General features: G+C 50.9%; 1 protein-coding gene across 3 annotated transcripts in view; it reads right to left on the bottom strand.

Moving 5' to 3' along the window:
- Positions 1-12966: 12966 nt before the first annotated feature.
- The window catches only part of ACSL1 (acyl-CoA synthetase long chain family member 1), a 130452-nt gene continuing 120640 nt past the window's right edge, over positions 12967-22778 (bottom strand). For all 3 annotated transcript variants that reach the window (XM_062213632.1, XM_062213630.1, XM_062213631.1), the window contains exons 14-21: positions 22296-22391; positions 21241-21313; positions 19104-19192; positions 18431-18547; positions 16897-17040; positions 15746-15847; positions 15562-15633; positions 12967-14644 (exon numbers count right to left, since the gene is read on the bottom strand). In XM_062213632.1, coding sequence (XP_062069616.1) covers positions 14504-14644; positions 15562-15633; positions 15746-15847; positions 16897-17040; positions 18431-18547; positions 19104-19192; positions 21241-21313; positions 22296-22391 — 834 coding nt within the window. In that variant the 3' untranslated portion in view covers positions 12967-14503. The remainder of the gene's footprint in view (positions 14645-15561; positions 15634-15745; positions 15848-16896; positions 17041-18430; positions 18548-19103; positions 19193-21240; positions 21314-22295; positions 22392-22778) is intronic.

Genomic DNA, 22778 nt, shown 5'->3' with positions numbered 1-22778 from the left:
GCTAATGTGCCTGGGAAAGCTGTGAAAGATGACCCAGCTGCTTAGGCTGCTTCTCCCACAGGGTAGGCCCAGAAAGCTCCTGGTTCCCGCTTCTACCTGGCACTTCCCTTGCCATTGTGGCTATTTAAGAAGTGAACCAGCAGATGTAAGACCTCTCTCTTTGTCTGTCTCTCTCTCTCTCCCCTTCTACTCTGGGTGTGTGTGTGTGTGCATGTGTGTGTCTGTCTGTATTCCTCCCTCTCTCTAACCTGCCTTTCAAAAAAATAAAGTAAATCTTTTTAAAAAGCCTAGAACTCCATTCAGGTCTACCACGGGGGTGGCAGGTGCCCAGGTACTTGGATCATATGCTGCTGGTTTCTCAGGTGTGTTAGTAGGGAGTTGGCTTGGAGCCAGGGCTTGAACAGGCACTTCAACTATGGGATGCTGGCATCATAAGCAGTGTCTTAGCCCGCTGTGCCATACACCAGCCCCCAAGAACCAAGGTTTCTTTCTCCCTCCAAATCTGATATCAGTGAAGTAAAGGAGTTTTGCTCGTCCTCAGAGAGGTGTCACAGCTTTTGTCAAACTTGGTTCACTGGGTGTGGTGATAAATAATCTGCACATGTTTTGACGTGTTTTATCGAACTGATGAGAGCCCTTGTACTCAGCTAAAGTCTGCTGGGGACCGTGTGCTACCGGGGTGGACATGCAGAACCGGTGACAGCCAGGTTACTCAGCAACAGAGAAAGTGTCTACACCATGTCTCTTTAGCGGGGCAAGGAGACCCGAACCACCACCCTTACTCGTGGCCAGGAAGGGCAAGGGACACAGGCACAGCCCCTTGGTGGCCAGCCCTGGTCACAATGCCTGAGCTGGATGAGCTCATAATGCAGGTAGCGTCCATGCCAGGGCTCTGCCGGGCAGGAGACACAGGTGCCAGGAAGGGTTCTCCATCCGGAGGGCTTCCACTGGGGGCTGTGAATGCCAGGATGGTGTGGAAGCCCTCTCTCCTGGGAAGAGAGCCTGTGTCCAAGATGAAGTCCAAGGGACAGAGAGGTGAGAGAAGGGGATGGGGGCATGGCAGAGAGAGAGAGGGAATGAATGAATGGGGCTGATCCTGTCCTGGAGATCTGGATCCCAGTTCTAATGCAGGTTTACCATGGCACCCTCAGATCCCATGAGATCCCTCAGTGTCTGCGTATCTTTTCCAGCCCACAAGTAAGGAAGTTGTCTTTCTTTTGTTCTCATTCTCTCTGTTGTCTTACTGTCCCTTACACTGGCTGATTGAGAGCATTCTGGGTAATGGAAGTTAGGTGTTGTGTGTGCGCTCTGTGAGCTGACATAAAATGCGCCTCCGGACCTGATGTAAAGCTGCCTCTGCAGACTGCTCCCTGGGCTCCCTGGCCCCTGGGCAGGCTGCCCCGCCCCTCCACTTTCTATGGACATTTGGAAGTGCCCTTCTACAGCCATCTGGGGAGTAAACCCACAGATGGAAGATCTCTCTCTCTGTCTCTGTCTCTGTCTCTGTCTCTCCCCCCCAACTCTGCCTTTCAAATAAATAAACAAACATTTTAAAAATAAGTAAATCGAAAAGAGAGACCCTTAGGCACAGAGTGCAGGTGTCTGTGCAGACATGAATGGGAGTAAAACTATAAAATCTTGTAATCAGAGCAGCATCGGGAGAAGCAGGGAGAGAATGCATGTTCTGCTTTAAAGCCTGTTACAGACCTGAAGTCACGCATTGTTTTACAGACGCAGATGTCGCGGTTTTCCGTTCCTGAAACATCGATACGGGCTGATAGAGTTAGAGGCACGGTGCTTGGCGGGGAGCAAGGAAGACTTTGGTGAAGGAAGCACACGTGGTCCACGCCTCCGTCTCCGAGGGGAAAGCCAGGCGCAGCCTCAGACACGGGTGGCAGTGAGTCCCAGCGGGACACTCTTGGGTGGAAATAAAACGTTACTAGATACTGTAACACGCTGTGTTGAACTTTTCTCTCTTGCTAATCTACCATCTCTGTACCTAGGCGTCAGACTTTATACTCTTTTCCTAAAAACGCAGCCAGGTCTAGCTAGAGCCGTGTCCCTGTGTCTGTGCCCCAGTTGGCCGGTCAGCACCACCGGAACACGCACGACTCAGGCACACAAACTGTGTCCATGGACTTTATTATTTTGAAACAACTCTTAAGCAGACAACAGTGTCCAGCTAATAAAGGTGTGAGAGGGAAGTCAGCGGCCTTAGGCTCCCTTACGCATGGCTGTGTTCAAAATGGCATCGGCATTTACTGGAAGGGCATGGCCGTGGCCTCCGCCAAGGTGTAGGCCAGAGACTCGATTACGGGGGACACAGGCTCTCCGGGACTGACTTCCTGTCTCTCCTCGGAACTCCTGTCTCACGGAAAGCTCTGTGCTTTGCTTATCCCGTTCCCTAAACGCACGAGGCTCATTTCTACCTCTCAGAAATTATACACAGCACTCCCTTTACTGTTCTGGGTCCTGTCTAGGTAGCCTGCAACACTCAGCCAGCACTCACACCCTGTGGGAGGCCTCCCATGAACCAGCGTTTTCCCTCCACTGCAAGGTCAGTCACACAGTGCTGCCCAGGTCACACACAGTGGTACCCAGGTCACAGAGTGCTGCCCGGGAAACACAGTGCTGCCCAGGTCACACACAGTGCTGCCGGGTCACACACAGTGCTGCTCAGATCACACAGAGTGCTAGCAGGTCACACACAGTGCTGCCGAGGTCACACAGAATGCTGCCCAGGTCACACACAGTGCTGCTCAGGTCACACACAGTGCTGCTCAGATCACACAGAGTGCTAGCAGGTCACACACAGTGCTGCCGAGGTCACACACAGTGCTGCCCAGGTCACACACAGTGCTGCCCAGGTCACACACAGTGCTGCTCAGATCACACAGAGTACTAGCAGGTCACACACAGTGCTGCTGAGGTCACACAGAGTGCTGCCCAGGTCACACACAGTGCTGCCAGGTTACACACAGTGCTGCCAAAGTCACGCAGAGTGCTGCCAAGGTCACACACAGTGCTGCCAGGTCACACACAGTGCTGCCCATGTCATGAGAGTGCGCTGGGAGGAGGGGATCAGCAAAACTCATCCTAGGACAACAGAAAATTGGGGGCAGGAGGCTGGCCACAGAGAAGAGCAGACAGGGGAAGCCACAGCCCAGGCAGGATCCAGCCCATGGGGAACTCCCTGGGGGAATGCCAAGTCACAGTCTATGGAAGCCATGGCCGATCTTTCCTTCGCAAGGCGGTGCCTGTGATGCGCTGTTCTCACTCCACCACAAGCTCACCAGCCTCCTGGTGTCAGCGTGTCTTGAGGTTGGGGGTAGCAAAGAAGGCAGGCTGGACTTCGGGGTCAGGGGAGGCAGGGGTGCTGGAAGTGGCTGGAACCACAGGAGTGGAGGCAGTGGGCTGGAAGCCCTGCAGGTCCTTGGAGCGATGCCCGCAAGGCCCTGAGGAACCCCAGACATCCTGGGGAACAGGTGACTTCAGAACCCAGGAGGACACCTGGGGACAAGTCCTTCAGTTACGTCATAATTCTCATGATCAAGGGGGGACCTACTGCTTTTATGCTACAAACCACAGAAGGAGAGTGCTCCATGACTCCTGGGTGCTTGGGAAAAAGTGAGTGAGTGGGCACAGACGTTTCCCTGGGGAATACGAGGCGGCTCCAAAAAGTGAGAAGGAATAAAACCGAATTAAAGGATGAGGTTATTTTGGTGCAAGAAAATTGAAATTCATTTTTTTTTTCATAAAACATATTTTTCATGAGGTTTTTAGACAAGGTCAGCCACGTTCAGGGCGGTATGGTGGTAGACATAAAGACCCTTGTATATTAGTTCCATGTTTTGGAATCACTAGTTTGATATTTAGCTGAAAATACACTTATTTGTCCTCCAGGATACCATGAAGATTAAAGGTAAAGAGTACGGGTCCCTGCATGACAGAGTGCCTTCTCATTCCCTCTCCTGCCTCTTGGCTTTTTTCTAGCCAGCTTCTGGACCTTGCTGTTTGGCACTGTATCCACCAGGGGGCAGAGAAAGACAGGGAATGGAGATTAGAACATGGACTTAGAGAATAGGACCATGCATTTTCAAACATTGTAAATAGGGTTCAAAGTCTGCTTACAGAGTAATCACTGAGCTATTCTAACTGCTCTTGCTTAATCCATTCTGCCCTGCGTTTGGATTACATTCTTCCATGGTTTACCAAATCCATCCCTGTACATTTTCCTGTTTTTAAAAAAGAGTGATTGATTTGAAAGGCAGAGTGACAAGGACAGAGAGAGAGAGAGAGAGAGAGAGAGAATCATCCATCCACAGGCTCACCCCCCACATGGCCACAACAGCCAGGGCTGTGCCAGGCCAAAGCCAGAAACTAGGAATCCCACCCGAGTCTCCCACAAGGGACACAAGCCCGCAGGCCACCCTAGGCGCGTTAGCAGGGAGCTTGCTCAGAAGTGGAACAGTTGGGACGTGACACAATGCTCTGATATGGGACGCCACTGTAGCGAGTGGCGGCTTAACCCGCTGTGCCACACACCAGCCCACTATTCCTGCCAATTTTCCTCAAGGCAAAGCATGCAATTTCCTACTGTGCAGAGGAAAAGAATTTATTTTTCAAAGTTTCCTACTACTTCCCCTCCTGCAGCGCCTCCCAGGTATTGGTGCAGGGAATCTCTCACTCAACTTGGCAGTTTAATAAACTAAGGTCCTTATCTGTTTTGCACAGGCCAACCGCTCAACATCTGTAACTATGACACCGCAGAACAAACTGGAAACTTCAGGGGGCGGGGCAGGGAGGCAGGTGGCGGGGCAGGCGCGGAGGCCGCTTTAAGCAAAAGAGGAAATAAGGTTCAGAGGGAAGTTCTAGTAGGCGTCTCATGAAGTTGGAGGGCGGAGGATTTTTCGGTTGGAGCAACATGCAGTGACGTTAGATCCCTCCGTGTGTCACGTGCTTTTCGCCCTTTGCCTGGCCCCCTTCCCTGACTGCTGACCTTGTTTACCCTGTAACTGACGTTGCTCTACTTCTGCCAGACTTAGCTGGCACTGCTCCTACCCAAGCCACGATCACATGGCTGAATAGGTCCGACCAGGACACGGTGACCACGCAGCGTCACATGTCTCAGATTCCATTCGCAGCTGCCTGGAGGGCCCGGAGAGGCTGGGGCTGGAATCCTCGCAGGCGCATTCCAGCTGAAGCCTGGACTTCTCCAGCCGAGGCACAGCAGCCTTCCAGTCTGCACAGGAAGAAAACGCATAGCTCACACCGATGGGAGCAGGACCAAGGGGACACAGAAGTGACTAAGAGAAGGACAAGATTTTCTTCAAGACATCAGGAAGGAAGGAAGACTCCTACAGTGGAGACACATGTCCATAACTCTTTCAAGCTATGTTGGGGAGGAAAAAACTCAAAAAAGTTCTCGTCTTGATCTCGCCTGCTCAGACGACCTCGCCTGCTGGTTGGCCTGCAAATGCACATGGGTGTGAGTTGACCTTGTCCAGAGGGTCCCAGGCAGGCTGCGTCCTCACTTCGGTAACTCTAGAACACGGGAATAGCCCAAGGCACTATTTGCCAACAGTACTCATCAGACAGCTGCCCAGGGGGCGCAAACCTTTCTTCATTGAACCTTCATAGAACTCTGGGAGTTAACAGCTCGCCCTACCCTGTATCTCTCACACCCCAGTGCTCTCACCTCTTTGTCCTTGTCACTAGACCAGCAGACTGTCACCATCCTTCCCCTCTACGCCATCCCACTGCCAGGCCACAAAGGTGCTCCCCTCTTAGTTTCCTGTGCTTAGAGAATTGGAGAAGGTGTCCTGTAGGAAGAGACTGCACCAATGCCACCCACCGGAAGTGGGAGGAGCCAGCGTAAGTCGGGCTCCCTGGAGTGACAGCAGCATAGACAAAGGCTGTGTAGGGGTGCGAGCGCGGCGCATTGGGAACTGGGATAAGCACAGCGTGTTTGCACCAGAGCTGCAGAAGGTGGCGGAAGATGAGCCTAAGGAGACTCGAAGGGTCCTCCAGGTCTTGGCTCCTCCCACTGGAGCGCCCAGATGAGCGCTTGTTAGATATGCAGAACTGCAGGTCCAATTCCAGGCGGATTGAACCAGAACGTGCATTTTGCCAGGCCCAGGTGACCTGATGCACCCCCAAGTGGGAGAAGGCCTCCTCCAACGGCCCTGGGCGGCTCAGACTTGAGAGCAGTAGGAAGCCTCTGAGAGAGGCAGCGGGCGAATCCCAGGTGGAAACATCATTCTCGCTGTGATGTGCCTTAGACACCAAGTGGGTGACAAGGAGGTCAACAAGAGGCTACTGCAATGGTCCTGGCAAGAGATGGCCTCTCTCCTAATTAGGCAGTGGGTGTCAGGCATGGAGACATGACCAGATTCGACTGACCGACTGACATGGGGAGGGAGGCCCTTCTGTAAGGCGGGGTAGCAGAAGCTGCTTGAAGAAGTGCTGGGGTTTTTCCCCAGTGCCCCGCCCACTGGTGCTGAGGCTGGGCGGGGCTGTGGGGCTGCTGGTGCATCAGGGTGGGAGGAGGCAGTATCAGTGGGCATTGGAACCTGACACTCCCTCTGCCTGCGCACGTTGCCTAATGAAGAAACCAAGCAAACTGGTTTTCACACAGGCCTCACGTGTGCCCATTCGGTGCCTGGTGCTCAGCTACCCCCTGCTTCAAACGGAGCGCCCCTCCAGTTTGAGCACATGCAAACCTGGATGCCTGCCCTGGGTTCTCCAGGGGGAAATCCCGCAGCCTTGGGATGGAGCCAGGACAATTGTGGTCAGAGAAATTTGACAGTCAAAACCGTTTCTCTTCCCATGTTAAAAATATCAACAAAAGGGAGTGGCTAAGAACTGACAGGCACACTGTATGTCTGGAAACCCTGCTGTAGGCCAAGAATCCCCCTCTTCACCTGCAGAACACTGCCTAGAAGCCAGGTTCACTAGGGAGGCTTCCGTGCTGGGACAGAGCAACAGCGCGAAGGAGTTAAGGGTCCCAGGGAAAGACATCTGGATTTCTTTTAATGCCGGGATTCGGATAATAAATGAGGCCAGTTTCCCCGGGATGCATGCTGAGAGAGAAGACATGTTAGCCATGAATCAACACACATGAAGGCATCTACTTTAGGATACAGCTGGGACAAGACGGGGGGAAGGGGAGGAGGGCGGGGAGGTGCGCAGGTGTCAGAGCCTGCAGGCTAAGCTGCAGCTGAAGTCGCTCAGCCCTGGACTCCGACACGGCAAGAGTTGGAAGAAGTGGGAGCGGGCATTTGGCCTGGTAGTGAAGACCCCTGCACAGAGGCCCCTATCCCACACCAGAGAGCCTGGCTTTGACACCTGGCTCTGGCTCGCGACTCTGGCTCCTTGTTATGGCAGACCCTGGGCGAGCAGGTGATGGCTCCAGTTTTTGGGTCCCTGGCTTTTGTTTCTGGCTCCAGCTTTAGCCTGGCCCAGCCGCAGCCACTACAGGCAGTTGGAGAAATGAACCAGTAGATAGGAGCTCGCTCTGTCTCTCAAATAAATTAAAAAAAAAAAAAAAATGAAAGAATTGTTCCAGTGCTGGGAACCTTAGGACACCTCCCCAGCCACACTTCAGCCACATTGCACTCCTGCAGCCACTTTCCAGGATAAAGGAGTAGGGCTCCGGAGGCTGGTGAATGAGAGGGAGACCCTGGGCCTGACACAGCCCTCACCGGCGAAGATGCTGCTAGAACCTTCCGCCCTCCGTCCACCTGCTCTGCCCCAGCCACTGCGGAGAGCATCGCAGGTTTCTCTTTAGATTATGGTGCCGTGAAAGGAAACAGCAGCTGGATTATGGATGGAAACAGAGAAAGGGCATTTCAGGGCCTGTGGCATTTACTGCCGTCTATGGCAGGACCAACAAGTGCAAGCAGCTAACCCGCGGCGGAGAGGTTCGCCGCGCTGCCGGTTGCACAAATTATTGTTCACGGGCACCACACTGCGGAGGGGAAGGAACAGCAGAGAAGGCGACCCGGGTGAGGAAAGGCCTGGAATCAGAAGTTCCAGCTCAGCCCCTTCCAGTGCACGTGACCTCAGGCAAGTTCACGGATCTCTGAGCCTTCATGTTTCTCATCTAATACAGAACAGAACAAACTAGAACGATTCAGACAGAACTGCCCTGATCTTTCCACCCTGGCTTCCCCAGGTCCACCCACATCTAATCCACATTTTCCATCTCTCCCTTGTTGCAACAAGGAACATCTTATGGACTACCAGCTTCTGCTTAGCCACGGGGCGAGCCTGGAAACCTCTCCAGAATGCAGCCTTCGGGTTTTTCTCTCTCTGCTGGATCATTGTCAGTAACACTGTGCTCCAGTATTGCCCACTGAAAAGCCTCCACCATGTCAAGACAAACCTCGGGGTCTGACGCCTTTCTCCGGGTACCGTCCACTGGTCTGGTTCCGGCACAGCAGAGAGGAGCTCTCTCCTTCTTCCCAAGGACTCTGGCCTCCGTCCTCCCTCCTGCGTGTGCCCAGTGATGCGAGCGGCCACTGCTTCCCTCTGTCCCCAGCCTTCCCACCTCTCAGTGCTTGCCTCTCTCAGCTCCAGGTGCACCACCCCCATCAACTTGCAAACGGCTTTCAAATCCTCTCCACCTGTGTCTCTGGCCATCAGCCCGGTTCAAGCTGTCATCACGCGGTAGGCTGTCCTCACCTGGTCTCCACGCTTCGACCCTTTGCAGAGCAGCCAGGAGGCGTCTTCAAAAAGGGAAACTCAGGGAAAGCTGTTCCTTGACTGAAAAGCCTTCAATGGGAGCTGAGGTTGTAGCACGGTGGGTTAAGCCACTGCCTGCAATGCTAGCATCCTGTAGCTGCTCCACTTCTGATCCAGCTGCCTGTTAGTGGCCTGGCAAAGCAGCAGATGATGGCCCAAGTGTTTGGATCCATGAAACCTATGTGGAAGACCCAGATGAAGCTCCCAGCTGCTGGTTTTGGCTTGGCTCAAGCCTGACAATTGAGGCCATCTGGAGAGGGATCTAGAGGGTGGATGATCTCTCTAGGGTTCTTTCAAATAAGTAATTTTTTTTTTTTTAAAGAGATAGGGATCAAAGCCATTCGAACTACAACTTAGAACTGCCAGCCCCAAGTAATGCATTTGTCGGGAATTCACTGCCCTGGGGAGAGTGGAAGGAGCCACGCTCACAGCAGGAGGCTGAGTCCAGTCTCTGGGGCCAGACTGCTAAGCTCAAATTCATCTGGGCCCAGATGAGGATCCAAGTATTTGTGTGCTTTGATTTCCTCATCTAGAAACTGGGGATAAGGGTAACACGTGGCCCCAAAGTGTGTAAATATAAACTATTAGCCCATATAAATGTGTCTGGCAAGGGGTGGGCATTTGGTGAAAAAGTAGTTTAGGGTGCTGCTCGCAACACCCACATCCCACTTGGGTTCGGGTCCCAGCTCTGCTTGCTGCTATTTTGCACCCTGAGAGGCTGCAGGAGGTGGTTCAAGTACTGGGAACTGCCAGCCACATGGGAGACCCAGGAGGTGGTTCAAGTACTGGGAACTGCCAGCCACATGGGAGAGCCAGGAGGTGGTTAAAGTACTGGGAACTGGAAGCCACATGGGAGACCCAGGAGGTGGTTCAAGTACTGGGAACTGCCAGCCACATGGGAGAGCCAGGGAAAGTTGCAGGCTCCTGGCTGCAGTCTGGCTGTGCAGGCACTGGGGGGTGAACCGGTGGACAGATGATCTCATCTGTGTCTCATTCACATAAAAATTAAAATAAATTTAAAAATCCTAAAAATATGTCTGGCATGTGACAACTTCATACATGTTAGTTATTATCCCAAGTAATCTAAAATAGAGAATGGGAGAAATATTTCATTGAAAATAATTTTTTTTTAATAATTATTTATTTGAAAGACAAAGTTACGGAGAGAGGTAGGGCCAGAGAGAGAGGTCTTCCATCTGCTGGCTCACTCCCCAAATGACCTCAACAGCCAGAGCTGAGCTGAACTGAAGCCAGGAGCCAGGAGACTCCTTCAGGTCTCCCATATGGGTGCAGGGGCCCAAGGACTTGGGCCATCTTCCACTGCTTTCCCAGGCCATAGCGGAGAGCAGGATCGGAAGAGGAGCAGCCAGGACTTGAACTGGTGACCACATGGCATGCCGGCACTGCAGGCCGGGGCCTTAACCCACTACGCCACAGCATCGGCCCCTAAATTGCTTTTCTGAGATGAGATAAACGAGGGTGTGTCCCAGCTGGGCCTGGGGTGGGCACAAGCTGAGCTCTGGGGGCAGTAGGGGGCCACTGCTGCACCTGCCTTCCCTACCTGGGACTCCCAGCCCAGACTCCACCAGGAGACCAGCTCTCCTGGGTGTTGGGGACAGAAGCTTAATTCCCAGGGAACTGGGTAGAAGAGGGGGCTGCTTCACAGTCAGGCATACAGACATCTTGTAGTCAGTTCTATCTGTTTTCTGTTCTGGTGGGAGAACAGGTTGGAGACAGTCACTGACTGGCATTAGAGGTGCAGGTGGACAGTGCTGGTGAGAGCAGCACTGACCCCAGTGCACCAGGAGAGCTCAGAATCATGAGGTTAGCTTTGTGTAGCAGGGTAAGCGGCCACTTGCCATGCCAGCATCTCATCTGAGAATGGATTTGAGTCCCAGCTGCTCAGCTTCTGACCCAGTTCCTTGCTATAACGCACCTGGGAAGGCAGCAGCAGATGGCTTGAGCACTTGGGCCAGTGCTACCTATATGGGAAACCTGGATGCAGTTGCTGGTTCCTGACCCAGTCCAGGCTGTTGCAGCCATCTGGTGAGTGAACCAGCGGATAGAAGGTCTCTCTGTATTTATATATATCACTCTGCCTTTCAAATAAATAAATACATTTAAAAAAATTAAAAGCAGTTTTTAGGGATTCAAATCCAAGACTATGAAAGAGCTTCCATAGCTCAAGAAAAAAAAAAAAAAAAAAAAAAAAAAAACCGAAGAGGTTAATGTTTACAATGGGCAAAAGATGTGGATAAGCATTTCTCCCAAGAGATACAAGGGGCCAACAAGCACATGAGAAGATGCTCAACATCACTGATTATGAGAAAGTGCAAAGCAAAACCACAATGAGATAGTGCCTCACATTGGGTGGCTATTACCAAAACACCACCTAAAAACACCCCAGAAAACAAGAAGTGCTAGTGTGGACGTGGAGAGGTGGGAAGCCTCGCACACTGCTGGTGGAAATGTAAAATGGCAAAGTCACTGTGGGAAACTGTATGGCAGTTCCTCCACAAAATTACACCCAGGATCCCCACATGAGCCAGCAACTCCGCTTCTGGGTCTTTGCAGAAAAGAAAGCAAGGATCAGAGACGTGCACAATGTGCACATGCTACGTTATTCACGGTAGCCAGAAGGCAGGAACAACGCAGGTGTCTCCCAGGGAGGGAATGGCTAAACAAAGTGTGGCTATAAAGACAGTGCGATATCACTTGGTGTGAAGAAGGAAGGAAATTCTGGCACGTGCTACGACACGGATGAACCTTGAGGAGACTGTGCTAACTGAAATAAGCCAGACACAACACGACAGATAGGGTCCCACTTACGCGAGGTACCTGGAGCAGTCAAGTTCAGGGCTCCAGAAAGCAGAATGTGGTCGCCAGGGCGGAGGCAAGGGGAGAATGCGGGGTTCTGGTTACGAGCACAGACTTTCTGTTTTGCAAGACGAAGAGAGTTCTGTGAATGCAGGGCACTGATGATAGCACAAGAAAGTAAATGCACTTAATTCTAGCGGACTGTCCTCTTAAAACGTGGCTAGGATGGTAACTGCACGCGTGTCCTTTCACCATAAACTCCCCAAACCCCAGCTTATTATCAACCTCCGTGCAAGAGGAATTTTGTTTAACATTTCCAGTATTTCTTCAAAAAGTTTCCTTAATGGAGATCTACTACTTTCTTATGGTGCTAAGGGAGGAAAGAGAAAGTTACACCTGCTCTTAAAACCTCACACTTCCATCAGAGCAAGAGAGGAAGGGGAGGGGGGAAAAGGGCTTCCTAAAAGAGAGGCAGAAGGGACTGGGAGCCTTACTGAGGCTTCAGCACTAGTCCCCGAGGTATCTGGAGGAGGGACCTTTGGGAGGTGACCTGTCATGGGGGCTCCGCCTTCTCAGCCTGGTTAACCCACTCATGGGCTAATGGATCAATGGGTTATCCAGGGAGGGAGGTGGTACAAAAGCCAGGCTGGCCATCTCTCTCCATGAGATGCTCTGCTCCGCCCTGGGACCCCGAGGAGCTCCCACCAGTGAGAAGACCCCTACCAGACGCCAGCAATGGGCTCCTGGACTTCCCAGGCTCCAGAACCCTGAGCTAAATAAACCTCTTGTCTTCACAAGTCACCCAGCCACAGCAACAGAACATGCATGAAGACAAGTGCACAGGGTGTGAGCTTCAGAGGCAGGAAATAAACAGCACCATGGCAAACACAGCATTTAAGGGAGGGAGGAAGACGGACTTCAACACGACCAGCTTGGAAGACTGTGGAGTTGGACTTCAACATGACCAGCTTGGAAGAAATCTACAGAAAAGAAAATCTTGAACGTGGTAGGGAGTAGGGGAAAAACAGAGGAAAAGAGAGAGGCTGGCTGTTATAGAGAGACATCTTCTACAACATTTCTACAGAAGAGAATTACTCAAGCAGAGAATTCAGGATTCAATCCACCGCGGTACCATGAAGTACAGCCAGTGTCTCCTGAAAGGTAGCCTTACGGAGAAGAAACTACATTCTCGGAAATATCCATCTTATTCCCATCGTGATTTTCATCTCAAGACAGGACTGTGGCCACAGTCACCCTGGCAGGAGGCTTGGGTCGCTGCCTCTGCATGAGCCAAGGTGACGGGGTGGCAGGGAATTGAACCCCCAGGCCAGTCTTCCTCTTCCTCTGTGCACACCGCAGGCTGTCCCGGGTGTTAAACCAGACATCAAGAGAGTCTTCACTCACTTCAAATGCAGAAAGATTTATTTTGGTTTCCTTCATTGTTTTTGGAAATTCTTTTTTGGTTTATAAAACATAGAAATAGCCAACACTTAAAGCAAACATTCAAAACCCCAATGTGACAAATTATTGACTTTTTGTGCAATTAAGAATACATATATGAAGTTAGGCTACCAAATAGTGTTATTACAATGACAATTCATTAGTGCAAACCCTTTTGTGCTTGTGTAACACATGTTCTCTCACAAATCCAAAAACAACTGCTTTAAATGTATAAATGAAAGCTCAATCCAGTCAAAAGTGGCAAAGACTCGCAATAGGGTGAAATGCTGTTAATTTCCCAAATTAACTTAAAAAAACAAAAACAAAAACAAAACCTTGAGAAGGTAATCCCAGGAAATGATTTTTCCTTATTTCTACACCCTAGAATTTTGGCTTGTCAAATACATTTCATAGAAATCAGGTAGCATTATGATATTCAAGAACATTTGCTTATTACTGTCCATTTCAAGTACCCAAGTGTATCTAGTCCCTTAATAGTTTCGAAGACATGCTTTGCCTGAGAGTTCTTTGGGGGGCAGAAAAGCAAGTGAATCACAACATGATCTTTTGATAAGAAAACCACATTAGAAATCCGTTGGCCATTACAAACAGCGTGCTTCAGTGAAGAGAAAGCGGACAGTTGTTTGGCCATCACAGCTGAGCGTGGTTGAGCCAAGTACTTCTTCCTTCCTTGAAACGCTTGTCTTCACTGTTGAGAGTCTAAGGCAGATTTTTCAGTAGCCCCTGGGCGGGCCGGAGGGAGGGGGCGGGCCCGGAGAGCAGAGCCTGAGTGCGTTCAGCGTTCAGTTCAGCGGTGTGAGAGCGAGCGCAGAGCTGCTCTCCTGAGAGTCGGTACCTGCCCTGCTGTGCTGGGCCTGTCCTCAGGTCACTGGGAACCTCCCGTTCCAGCAGGGGATGCTGGACCCCTTATGAATCACAAGGGCCTTGGGAGTGCACGGGAGATGGGGATGGGAAGAGAAGGTGGCAGGGATTAAAAAAAAAGAAAGAAAGAAAAGAAACCTCTGGTCCTCTTGTGACACGCTGCAGCCAGGACGGCCGTTCTGTGTGAAGGGGCTGCTCCCCTCCAGGGCACTGCGCTCTCTCTCGAGCAGCAGACAACTGCAGGATCTGCAGTGGGTAGCAGATATCTCAGAAAGAGCAAAGTCCTAACGCCTCGGGTAGAAAAACAGGGAGACAGAAGTGTGGACCTTTGTAAAACGGAGCAAGGCTCAAATAACTTAGCACACTGATAGCTTCCCCTTTGCAATGTTTAAGGCTCACTTTGGAAATTGTGTATCACCATGAACATGGCCTGCAGCACGAGGTGACTGTAAGGCAGTGTTCCACTTCCTCTAGCATTCCTATGACAAGAACCCGAATGGACAATCAAGCACAAATGTTTCCTTCCCCACGCTTGCTGTAGTCACAGTTACCATCACGAAGGCCAGCAGCAGAAGAGACGGTGGAGGTGTGTCATTTCTTCTGAGCGGTCTTCCTCGTCCTAAACCTTGATGGTGGAATAGAGTTCATCTATCTGTGACCTGAAATAGTTCCGGAGCTCTGGCCTTTTTGCCTTCATCGTTGGAGTCAGAAGGCCATTGTCGATGGAAAATAATTCATTGTGAAGAGCAATGCCTTTGATCTGCAAACAAACAAGGCTGTTACAAAGGGAGAGGACAGGCCGGTGCCACGGCTCACTTGGCTAATCCTCCGCCTGCGGCGCTGGCACCCCGGGTTCTAGTCCTGGTTGCTCCTCTTCCAGTCCAGCTCTCTGCTGTGGCCCGGGAAGGCAGTGGAGGATGGCCCAAGTGCTTGGGCCCTGCACCCGCATGGGAGACCAGGAGGAAGCACCTGGCTCCTGGCTTCAGATTGGCGCAGCACACTGACCATAGTGGCCATTTAGGGGGTGAACCAATGGAAAGAAAACCTTTCTCTCCATCTCTCTTCCTCTAACACTGCCTGTCCAAAAATAAATAAATAAATAAAAAAAGGGAGAGGACAGACGCAACCCAGTCTGAAACGCACTAGGCCTGTGGAGGAATAAACACCCTTGCAGGCACCCAACCCCTCCCCTCACTTTGGCCAGGCTGCACGTCTTCAGTAAAGCACAGGGGTCCTGCTCCTAGGAGAGGAATCAGGACTGCATGCTGGCCAGCAGGAAACAAGAATTCGGAAGCTTGGTTAAAGATTCCTTCCCTCCGGGGCAGGCATTTGGTGCAACGGTGAAGTCCCCACTTGGGCACCCACATCCCATCCTGCAGTGCCTGGTTCCAATCCCGGCTCTTCTACTTTCTGTGCGGCTTCCTGCTAATGCACACTCTGGGAGACAGTGCATGATGGCTGAAGCATTTGGGTCCCTGCAAGCCATGTGGCAGACCCAGACTGAGGCTACTGGCTTTGGCCTGGTGCAGCCCTGGTTGTTGTGGGGAACCTACACCATCATTCAGCCCAAATTTATTTCTTTAGGTCACCTCATCTTCTATAATATACTCATTTTAAAAAATGTTTGAGTCAAACCTTTGTCGTACAAGAATTTGTGCACGTGGGTGAAAGTCGTACCTGTTCAAACGGCTTTAGACCACCCTCCTTGCCAAGCCTCACCATGTCTTCCAGGATGGCTTTTTTGACATCCTAAGAAAGTAAGAAAAAGCAGCTACTTCCTCTGCTGGGGCCCCGCACATTTGCAGGAACACAGAGCATGAAGACAAGACGCAGAGACAGACTGCACGCTCCAGAGCCTCACCTTATTTCTGCAGAGTTCTTCCACCGAGCCTTCGAAGCCTTTCTTCCGGGCCCAGGGACACAATGTCTCCACATCCGGCACCACGATTGCTATGAGAAACGCCTGTAACCCACACAAGCCAGGCATGTCAGGGCTGGATGCACACGCTCCCAATCAGCAGTTTATTCTTTCTCTGCCTCACGGAGTTCTGGGAGGGTCTGCCCCCTCTCCGCAGGAAGAGCTCCTGGCTCTAAGGTGCAGGTGAGACCAGGAATTCTGCAATTAATGTTTTAAAAGAACCACTGGAAATCAAAACCCAACAGAACCCTAATGTTTATTTACTTCCAGTGTGTGTCTCTGTATGTGTTTACATTAATGTGTATAATACAAAACGGGGTCAGAGAAGCAAACAGATGTTGGATAACTCTAAAATTAGAGAAAGACAATTTATATAGATTCATTTTCTGAAACTCTAATACCTCATCCTTTACAATCTAGCAGTAATAAAGTTAAACAAAATCAAAACCATGGCAAGATTCTAAGCAAAGAAAAATAAATGCAATCTAAAAACGGGCACATCTGCCAATGTAAGAAACCATCCTTCTAAAGTAATTATCAAATCTCAAGATTTGTTGTCAAATGATTCACCTTCAGGAGATCAGATCTCCTTCTCTTCCACGTCACCGTCTATGCAACATTTTGGCAAACACACCTTTCATTGCAACCCTGCGGGTTTCAACATTTTGTATTCTCAGACCACAAATACCATTTGCTCAAATGTGAATTAGGAGGCAAATCTTATCATATCATAGATATCATAAGTCAACTAGGCTTCATGTATTTGGAAACCTTAGACTTTCTTATAATCCACATCAACATTTCCTTCATAGGTAGAAACACACATTACCCGCCCCCTGAGTATCTTTATTCAACTTCCTTGTTAGAACAGGCCACGCCAGGTAAGATGAAAACATGGAAATGAACGAGAAGAACTGCTCTTCTGCATAGGAGATGCCAAGCAGCGAGACCTAACAATAAGTCAAGGGTATTCTAGCACATCAGATGTGGAAGCCACCTTATCCTTGCCTCAAACTTTCAATCCCACTTAATGCCCTGGAGCTTAAGGCACTACAACGCCCAGCAGCAGAGTTCCCAACCCAGAGAGCACATACCTGCAAGCTTTCTCCGTGGACAAACACCTGGGCGACAGGCTCACTTCGCAGGTAGATATTTTCAATCTTTTCGGGGGCTATGTATTCTCCTTGTGCCAGCTTAAATATGTGCTTTTTCCTGTCAATAATCTTCAGGGTGCCATTCTGTTTATGAGAGGGAAGGGGGCTCTGAGTGGGTGTGTGGCTGCTGCCCGCCGGGATCCACCACAACACAGTACAAGGTAACTGACAGGCACTGAAGTTTAATCCCGACAGCATCTTGGAGAAAGCTCGTTACCATTTCATCTCATGGGGAGGGAGACCAGGGCTGGGAGAGATGAAGTAACTGAGGCCGGGCCAATCAGAGCCCATGCTCACCCCCTGCTCGGCCCCAGTGGCGTGTCTGCTAAGGAGCAGTGCTCTGCCTGCTTCCTTCACTCCGGCCTTCCCTCTGAATCACATGGGCCTGGTCACCAGGGGAGTGCCGTTCCTTCAGAGCAGGGACAGACTTCTCCGTCCATGGTGCTCTGCGGCAGAGACCGCCAAGGTCAAGACGCGTTTCCTCTGTGGGCCGAATTTCAGCTTCCTCTCCCACTGTTGTGGAGGCTACTCCTGGCCCTGGGGGTCAGCTGACTCCCCAAAGAACTTTGGGAATGCTCACTAGCATCCCAGGAGCACACTGGCCAATTGCCAGGAAGCAAAACCCCAACCCCACTCCCAAGCCAGCCCTACCCTGGGGCCATCAGTATGTCCCTCAAATGCATCTCTTGGGACGTTCCCAGGGTTCTCTCCTTCCACGCCAGTTCTCCATTTTCAAAAGGAGTGAACTGCGAGCCAGAGAAACTAGGAGACGCTTTCATCGGACCCAGAGCAGGAAACAAAGCTGGCACTTGGCTCCTTCTGTGTCTGAAGAGGGACTTAATGCATTTCTGAATAGGCTAGGTATCAGGAAAGCTGAATTAATTTTGGGGGGCATTTTTCTAGTCATTAAAAATTCCACAGGATTAAGCACCTTAAATCTACATGAATTTGATAATGCTCAATAAAGACTACAAAAGCCAATTTAATGTTTGTAATTCAACACATTAAAAACGGTTCTGGGGCTAAACTCACAGCAGTTGGCCTAATCCGTGAAACACCCCTTTGTAAAATGAACCGACAAACCAGAGACTCATTTATTGCCACGTATCTGCGCATTGCATACTCCTGGCAGGCTACAATTCCCCCCATATCTAGTTTCAGGTCCCAGTGTCAGGGCAGAGCAGGGACACTGTAAAAGGTCACTCTGATTCCCGTGGATGTGGCAACCAGAGTCCCTGTTAACCATCAAATCTAAACATAGGGGTTCCAGGTGAGAGAAGCCCCTAAACAAGTGTGCTAGGAGCATCACCCGACCTCCTGCAGAAGTGGGGCAACCTGCGTGGCCCCTCTCACAAGGAGAAAAGGAGACACAACACAGAGGGTGGCCCTGGCACGCAGCGGCCTGGGCTGCACTCGGAGCTTCTCCTTCCCACGGTGGAACCAAACTGTGTGAACACGGGAGGTGACGACTTACTGGCAACCATTTTCCAATGTCCCCCGTGTGTAACCAGCCATCTTTATCCAAAGCTTCTGCTGTTTTCACTGGGTCTTTCAAGTAGCCCTGAAATACGTTTGGCCCCTTCACACACACCTAAAACCAACCAACAAACAAAAGATGGCATTTTAACAAGTACTGCGGTTCCTCCAAAGAAATGTGGTGTTGTGTGTGCGCCCCAAACTTTGGCGAGAAGCCTTGAAGCCCAGGACCAGAGGGCGCTCTCATCAGGATCTTGCAGGCACCTTCGATGCCCCAGTTCCCATTTGTAATAACCTCGGCTGCAGTCAGATTGCAGGGCTAACGCCCACAGGGGATGAATGGCTGTGACATCACGAGGCTTCCCCCCAGTAACTGCCGGGTCTCCAGGACAATTAGCAGACAGGAGATGTGCCCTGAGGCCCCGGGCCCCTGAGCCTCTGCATCCCGCTCTGGCCCCAATCCCAACCGCATGTGGCAGAGGGCAGCGGTCATCAGTGCTCCCGTCTCCACCCCTGCAGACGGCCACATAAATGTGCCTTCCCGGAGAGGCCTGTCTGACTCCCAGATGGCCAATTCAGACAGGCTCCACCTCCCTACTAAGCCGTGCTGGGAAATGGCGCTGCCTGGAACGGCAGCTACTGCGGGAAATGACCCACGGGGCTCCACTCACCTCGCCCTCGCCCTTGGCAGCCAGGTAGTTCATTTCCTCCACATCGACCAGTTTGATAAAATTGCAAGGCATTGGGGCACCCACGTGGCCTGCATATTGAAGGAGAGAGTGATCACGCCTATGGGGACTGCTGGCACCCCCGGGGCAGCCACTTGACACAGACAGGCTGGGCATTAAGGGCAGCTCGGGAAATGCCTGGTTTGTGCAACTGGGGCCATCCTCGCTCTGGTAAGACAGTTCAGCTGAGCTGACCCCTAGCATGGAGATAAAACATCCAAAAAGGCTCCTAGGAGATTTCCCAATGATTGATGCACTGAGTCATTCTTTGGAGTGCAAGTAATTCAGCTGCTCAGTTTAAGAGCTACTCCAAATACCTGGAAACAAACCTTCTAGAACTTTCACCTGGCTCCCCTGACTGCCTTGCCCATGACCTGTCCCCTCCTGCTCGCCATAACAAGGACACAACGGGTACAGCTTCAGGGGACCCTGATTACTCACAAACACACCACCTGGCTCTGATCAGATGGCCTTCATTGCCTTAAGGACAGAGTCGCATTTAGTAAGAGAGGACAAGGCTTGTTTTCACAGCCACCTTAAGTCTCCTGCCAGTGCGTGTTCATTTGAGCTGTCTTTCCAAAAACCAAAGTAATGGATATTACACACTCGTGAGAGTGTCACATGGGGCTGGCATCGTTTGCCACACTGGCATCCCGTGCTGACGTACTGGTTTGAGTCCCTGTTGCTTGCTTCTGAGCCAGCTTCCTGCTAATGCGCCCAGGAGAGCAGCAGAAGACGGCCCAAGTACTTGTGCCCCTGCACCCATGTGGGAGACTCAGATGGAGTTCCAGGCTCCTGGCTTTGTCCTGGCCCGGCCATGGCTGTTGAGGCCATTTGGGGAGTGAACCAGCAGACAGAAGATCTCTTTCTCTTTCTCACTTTGCCTTATAAATGAATAAATAAATAACTCAAAAAGTGTCATAAATAGTTCTTATCTTTTAATAATTTTAGCTTACAGAGATTTCTATTCCAAATTCTCTGTAAGTAAACAGGGTTAAAAATTAAACACCATGAAGAAGGCTCACAGCCTGTGAGCCTCAACCCCAGTAGAATTATGGTATGAGATGTGCTAGACCCAGGGCTTGCGTTGTGCCGTAGTGGGTTAAGCCAGCACCTGCAATGCTGACATCCCATATGGGCACCTGTTTGTATCTTGGCTGCTCCATTTCTGATCCAGTTGCCTGCTAATAGCCTGGGAAAAGCAGTGCAAGATGACATTCTTGGGCCCCTGCCACCCACGATAGACCCTGATGAAACTCCTGGCTCCTGGCTTTGGCCTGGCCTAGCAGTGGCCATTGTAGCCATCTGGGGAGTGAGCCAGTAGATGGAAAATCTCTTTCAAATAAATAAATAAATCCTTTTCAGAAAAGAAAACCCGAGAACCTATGTTCCTAAATGGTGAGCATATTTATAACAAGCCAGGGGTATGTACTTATCAACGTGGCACAGCAAAGCAGGGGAGTTTTGTAGTCAGATGCGGGTTGGAATCCTAGCTCTGAAGCAAAATGCTGTGTGAGCCCTTACGCACTACATCCTAGTTAAGCAACACCCTGATGTCCTCTCAGAGCTAAGAGTACGTATCCTACAGGGATCACAGGGATGTTGGTGGACGGCTCTCCCATAACACACGGCAAATCACCCACCCCAGAACCTCGTCCAGGACAGGTGCACAGTTACTTCTGTCTATCCTCCTCCTATAGCCTTTTGAGAAAAAGCTCTCATGTTTACTCCTGTCCTGTGCCCAGTATAAACTTAATAACTAGCTGTGGATTTAAACTACCAGCAAACAATGAGGCTCCAACTCAGTACCCAGCTCTGCCGGGCCGGACATTCTCAATCAGGTGTAAAGGCCACCCTTTCCTGGCGGTGGCTTTAGAGCTGGGCAAAACTTCACCTCAGCCACAGGGCACCTTTCCCCAGCCCCCCGACTTCCAGGACCGTCTGCCCCGAGGCCTAATTATGTGGGACAGAGCACTTGTTCACCTCTTTCAATGAACCAGTCAATGATCGGTCAGCTCCCAACCATTCCAATAACCTCATTAGCATAGTAAGACTGCAGCAAAGGCTCCCGCCGTCTCACCTGCTGTCCAGTCTCCAGGCACGCTCAGGCAGCACCCGGCAGTGCACTCGGTCTGGCCGTAGCCTTCATAGAACTGTGTCACCAAGAGAGGAAAGACGATTAGCAAGCGAGAGCCTTACCTTTGCTGAAAGTGCACAGGTCATTAAGTGCCACTAACTGCTGAGTGATGGCTGTCTGGGAAGTCTCTTCTCTAAGTCTCTGCTTGGTGACTCTGTCTATCCAAAAGCACAACAGGCTTTCTGGTAGCAGCCTAACACCCTTGCTCCCACAACAACCACCAGCCAGTGTCCACGTCCATCTTCTACTTCACTTCTTGTGCACAGCAAAGGAGAAGCCCCACGTGGCAGGTCACGGCCTGCCCTGGAGTGCACGTGCCTTGTCAGGTCACAGGCGTGCCTTACACACTTCCTGTCTGCACCATGTCTTCCCTACTCCTTTAAAGTAAGTTTCCGGCCTGGTGTGCAAGTACATGTATCACTCAGGACCACTCCCCCACCCCATGCCTGTCTCTAAAGGCTTATCTTATGCCTTACCCTGGAAAAAATAACACAAATGGTGGACACAACACATATTCCCTGCCTAGGGCAAGTAAGGTTTGTACGCTTATATCCCTAAACCCTCTAGTATTAACATATCCTCCAAACAAGAAAAAGACAGGTACACAAAGCAGGGAGTAGGGAGAACTGAAGAGATGGTGGCCAAAGGACATGGAACTTGAGCTGGACGCGAAGAAGAAATTCCAGCAACCTGTCGCACCATGAGGTGCCTCAGTGAATGGCAATGCTTCCATACTTGAAACTGCTTGACAGTAGATTATGAGTTTTTACTACTAAAAAAATGTGGCGTGTGTGTGAAGTAATGCATACGTTTATTAGTCCAACTGAGCCATCACACAATGAACACACGTGTCAAAACATCATGCTGTCCCCCCTAAACACATACGATTTTTATTTGCTAATTAGAAAAAGACACACAAGGAGAACGAAAGTGACTTGGTAAGGGAGCGGTCCCAGCACATAAAGTCGGGTCACCAGGGGACCTGGAGCCCACCTCACCTGACAGCCGAGGGCTGCTCTCAGAAACGTCAGCACCGTGGCAGACACCGGCGCTGCTCCTGTGACCATCAGCCGGACTTTTCCACCCAGGCTTGACTTGCAAGGCAGGGAGAGAGGGAGAGCAGGTGAGGATTCTTTATCTGGAAGTGGGTGCCCAGATGCCCAGACACCTGCCTGGGACCCCTGTGCTCCTCTGTTGGCTACAGGAAACCACAGTTGAGTCAATGCAGAGAGAACCTCAGGGCGTTCATAACCGGGACACAGGGTGTGGGTCTGTTTCCACTCCTAACTACCCACGCGTTCTCAGTGGTTATGAAGGTCAACCAGCACCTCTGCTCACGGAGATCGTAGGGAACCAGAACACGAGTGAGACAGATGTGGCAACTATTACTGTTCTGGCATTTTGGGAGGACCCACGCTTAAAGAATTATCTCAAGAGTGATGTACCTAATCTAGACAAACAAAGGGAGAATTAGAAAGACT

The sequence above is a fragment of the Lepus europaeus genome, chromosome 16 (assembly GCF_033115175.1).
Source record: "Lepus europaeus isolate LE1 chromosome 16, mLepTim1.pri, whole genome shotgun sequence".
NCBI classification, from domain to species: Eukaryota; Metazoa; Chordata; class Mammalia; order Lagomorpha; family Leporidae; genus Lepus; species Lepus europaeus.
Note: the sequence above shows the minus strand (reverse complement) of the source record. Positions and strands in the feature narration are given on the sequence as shown.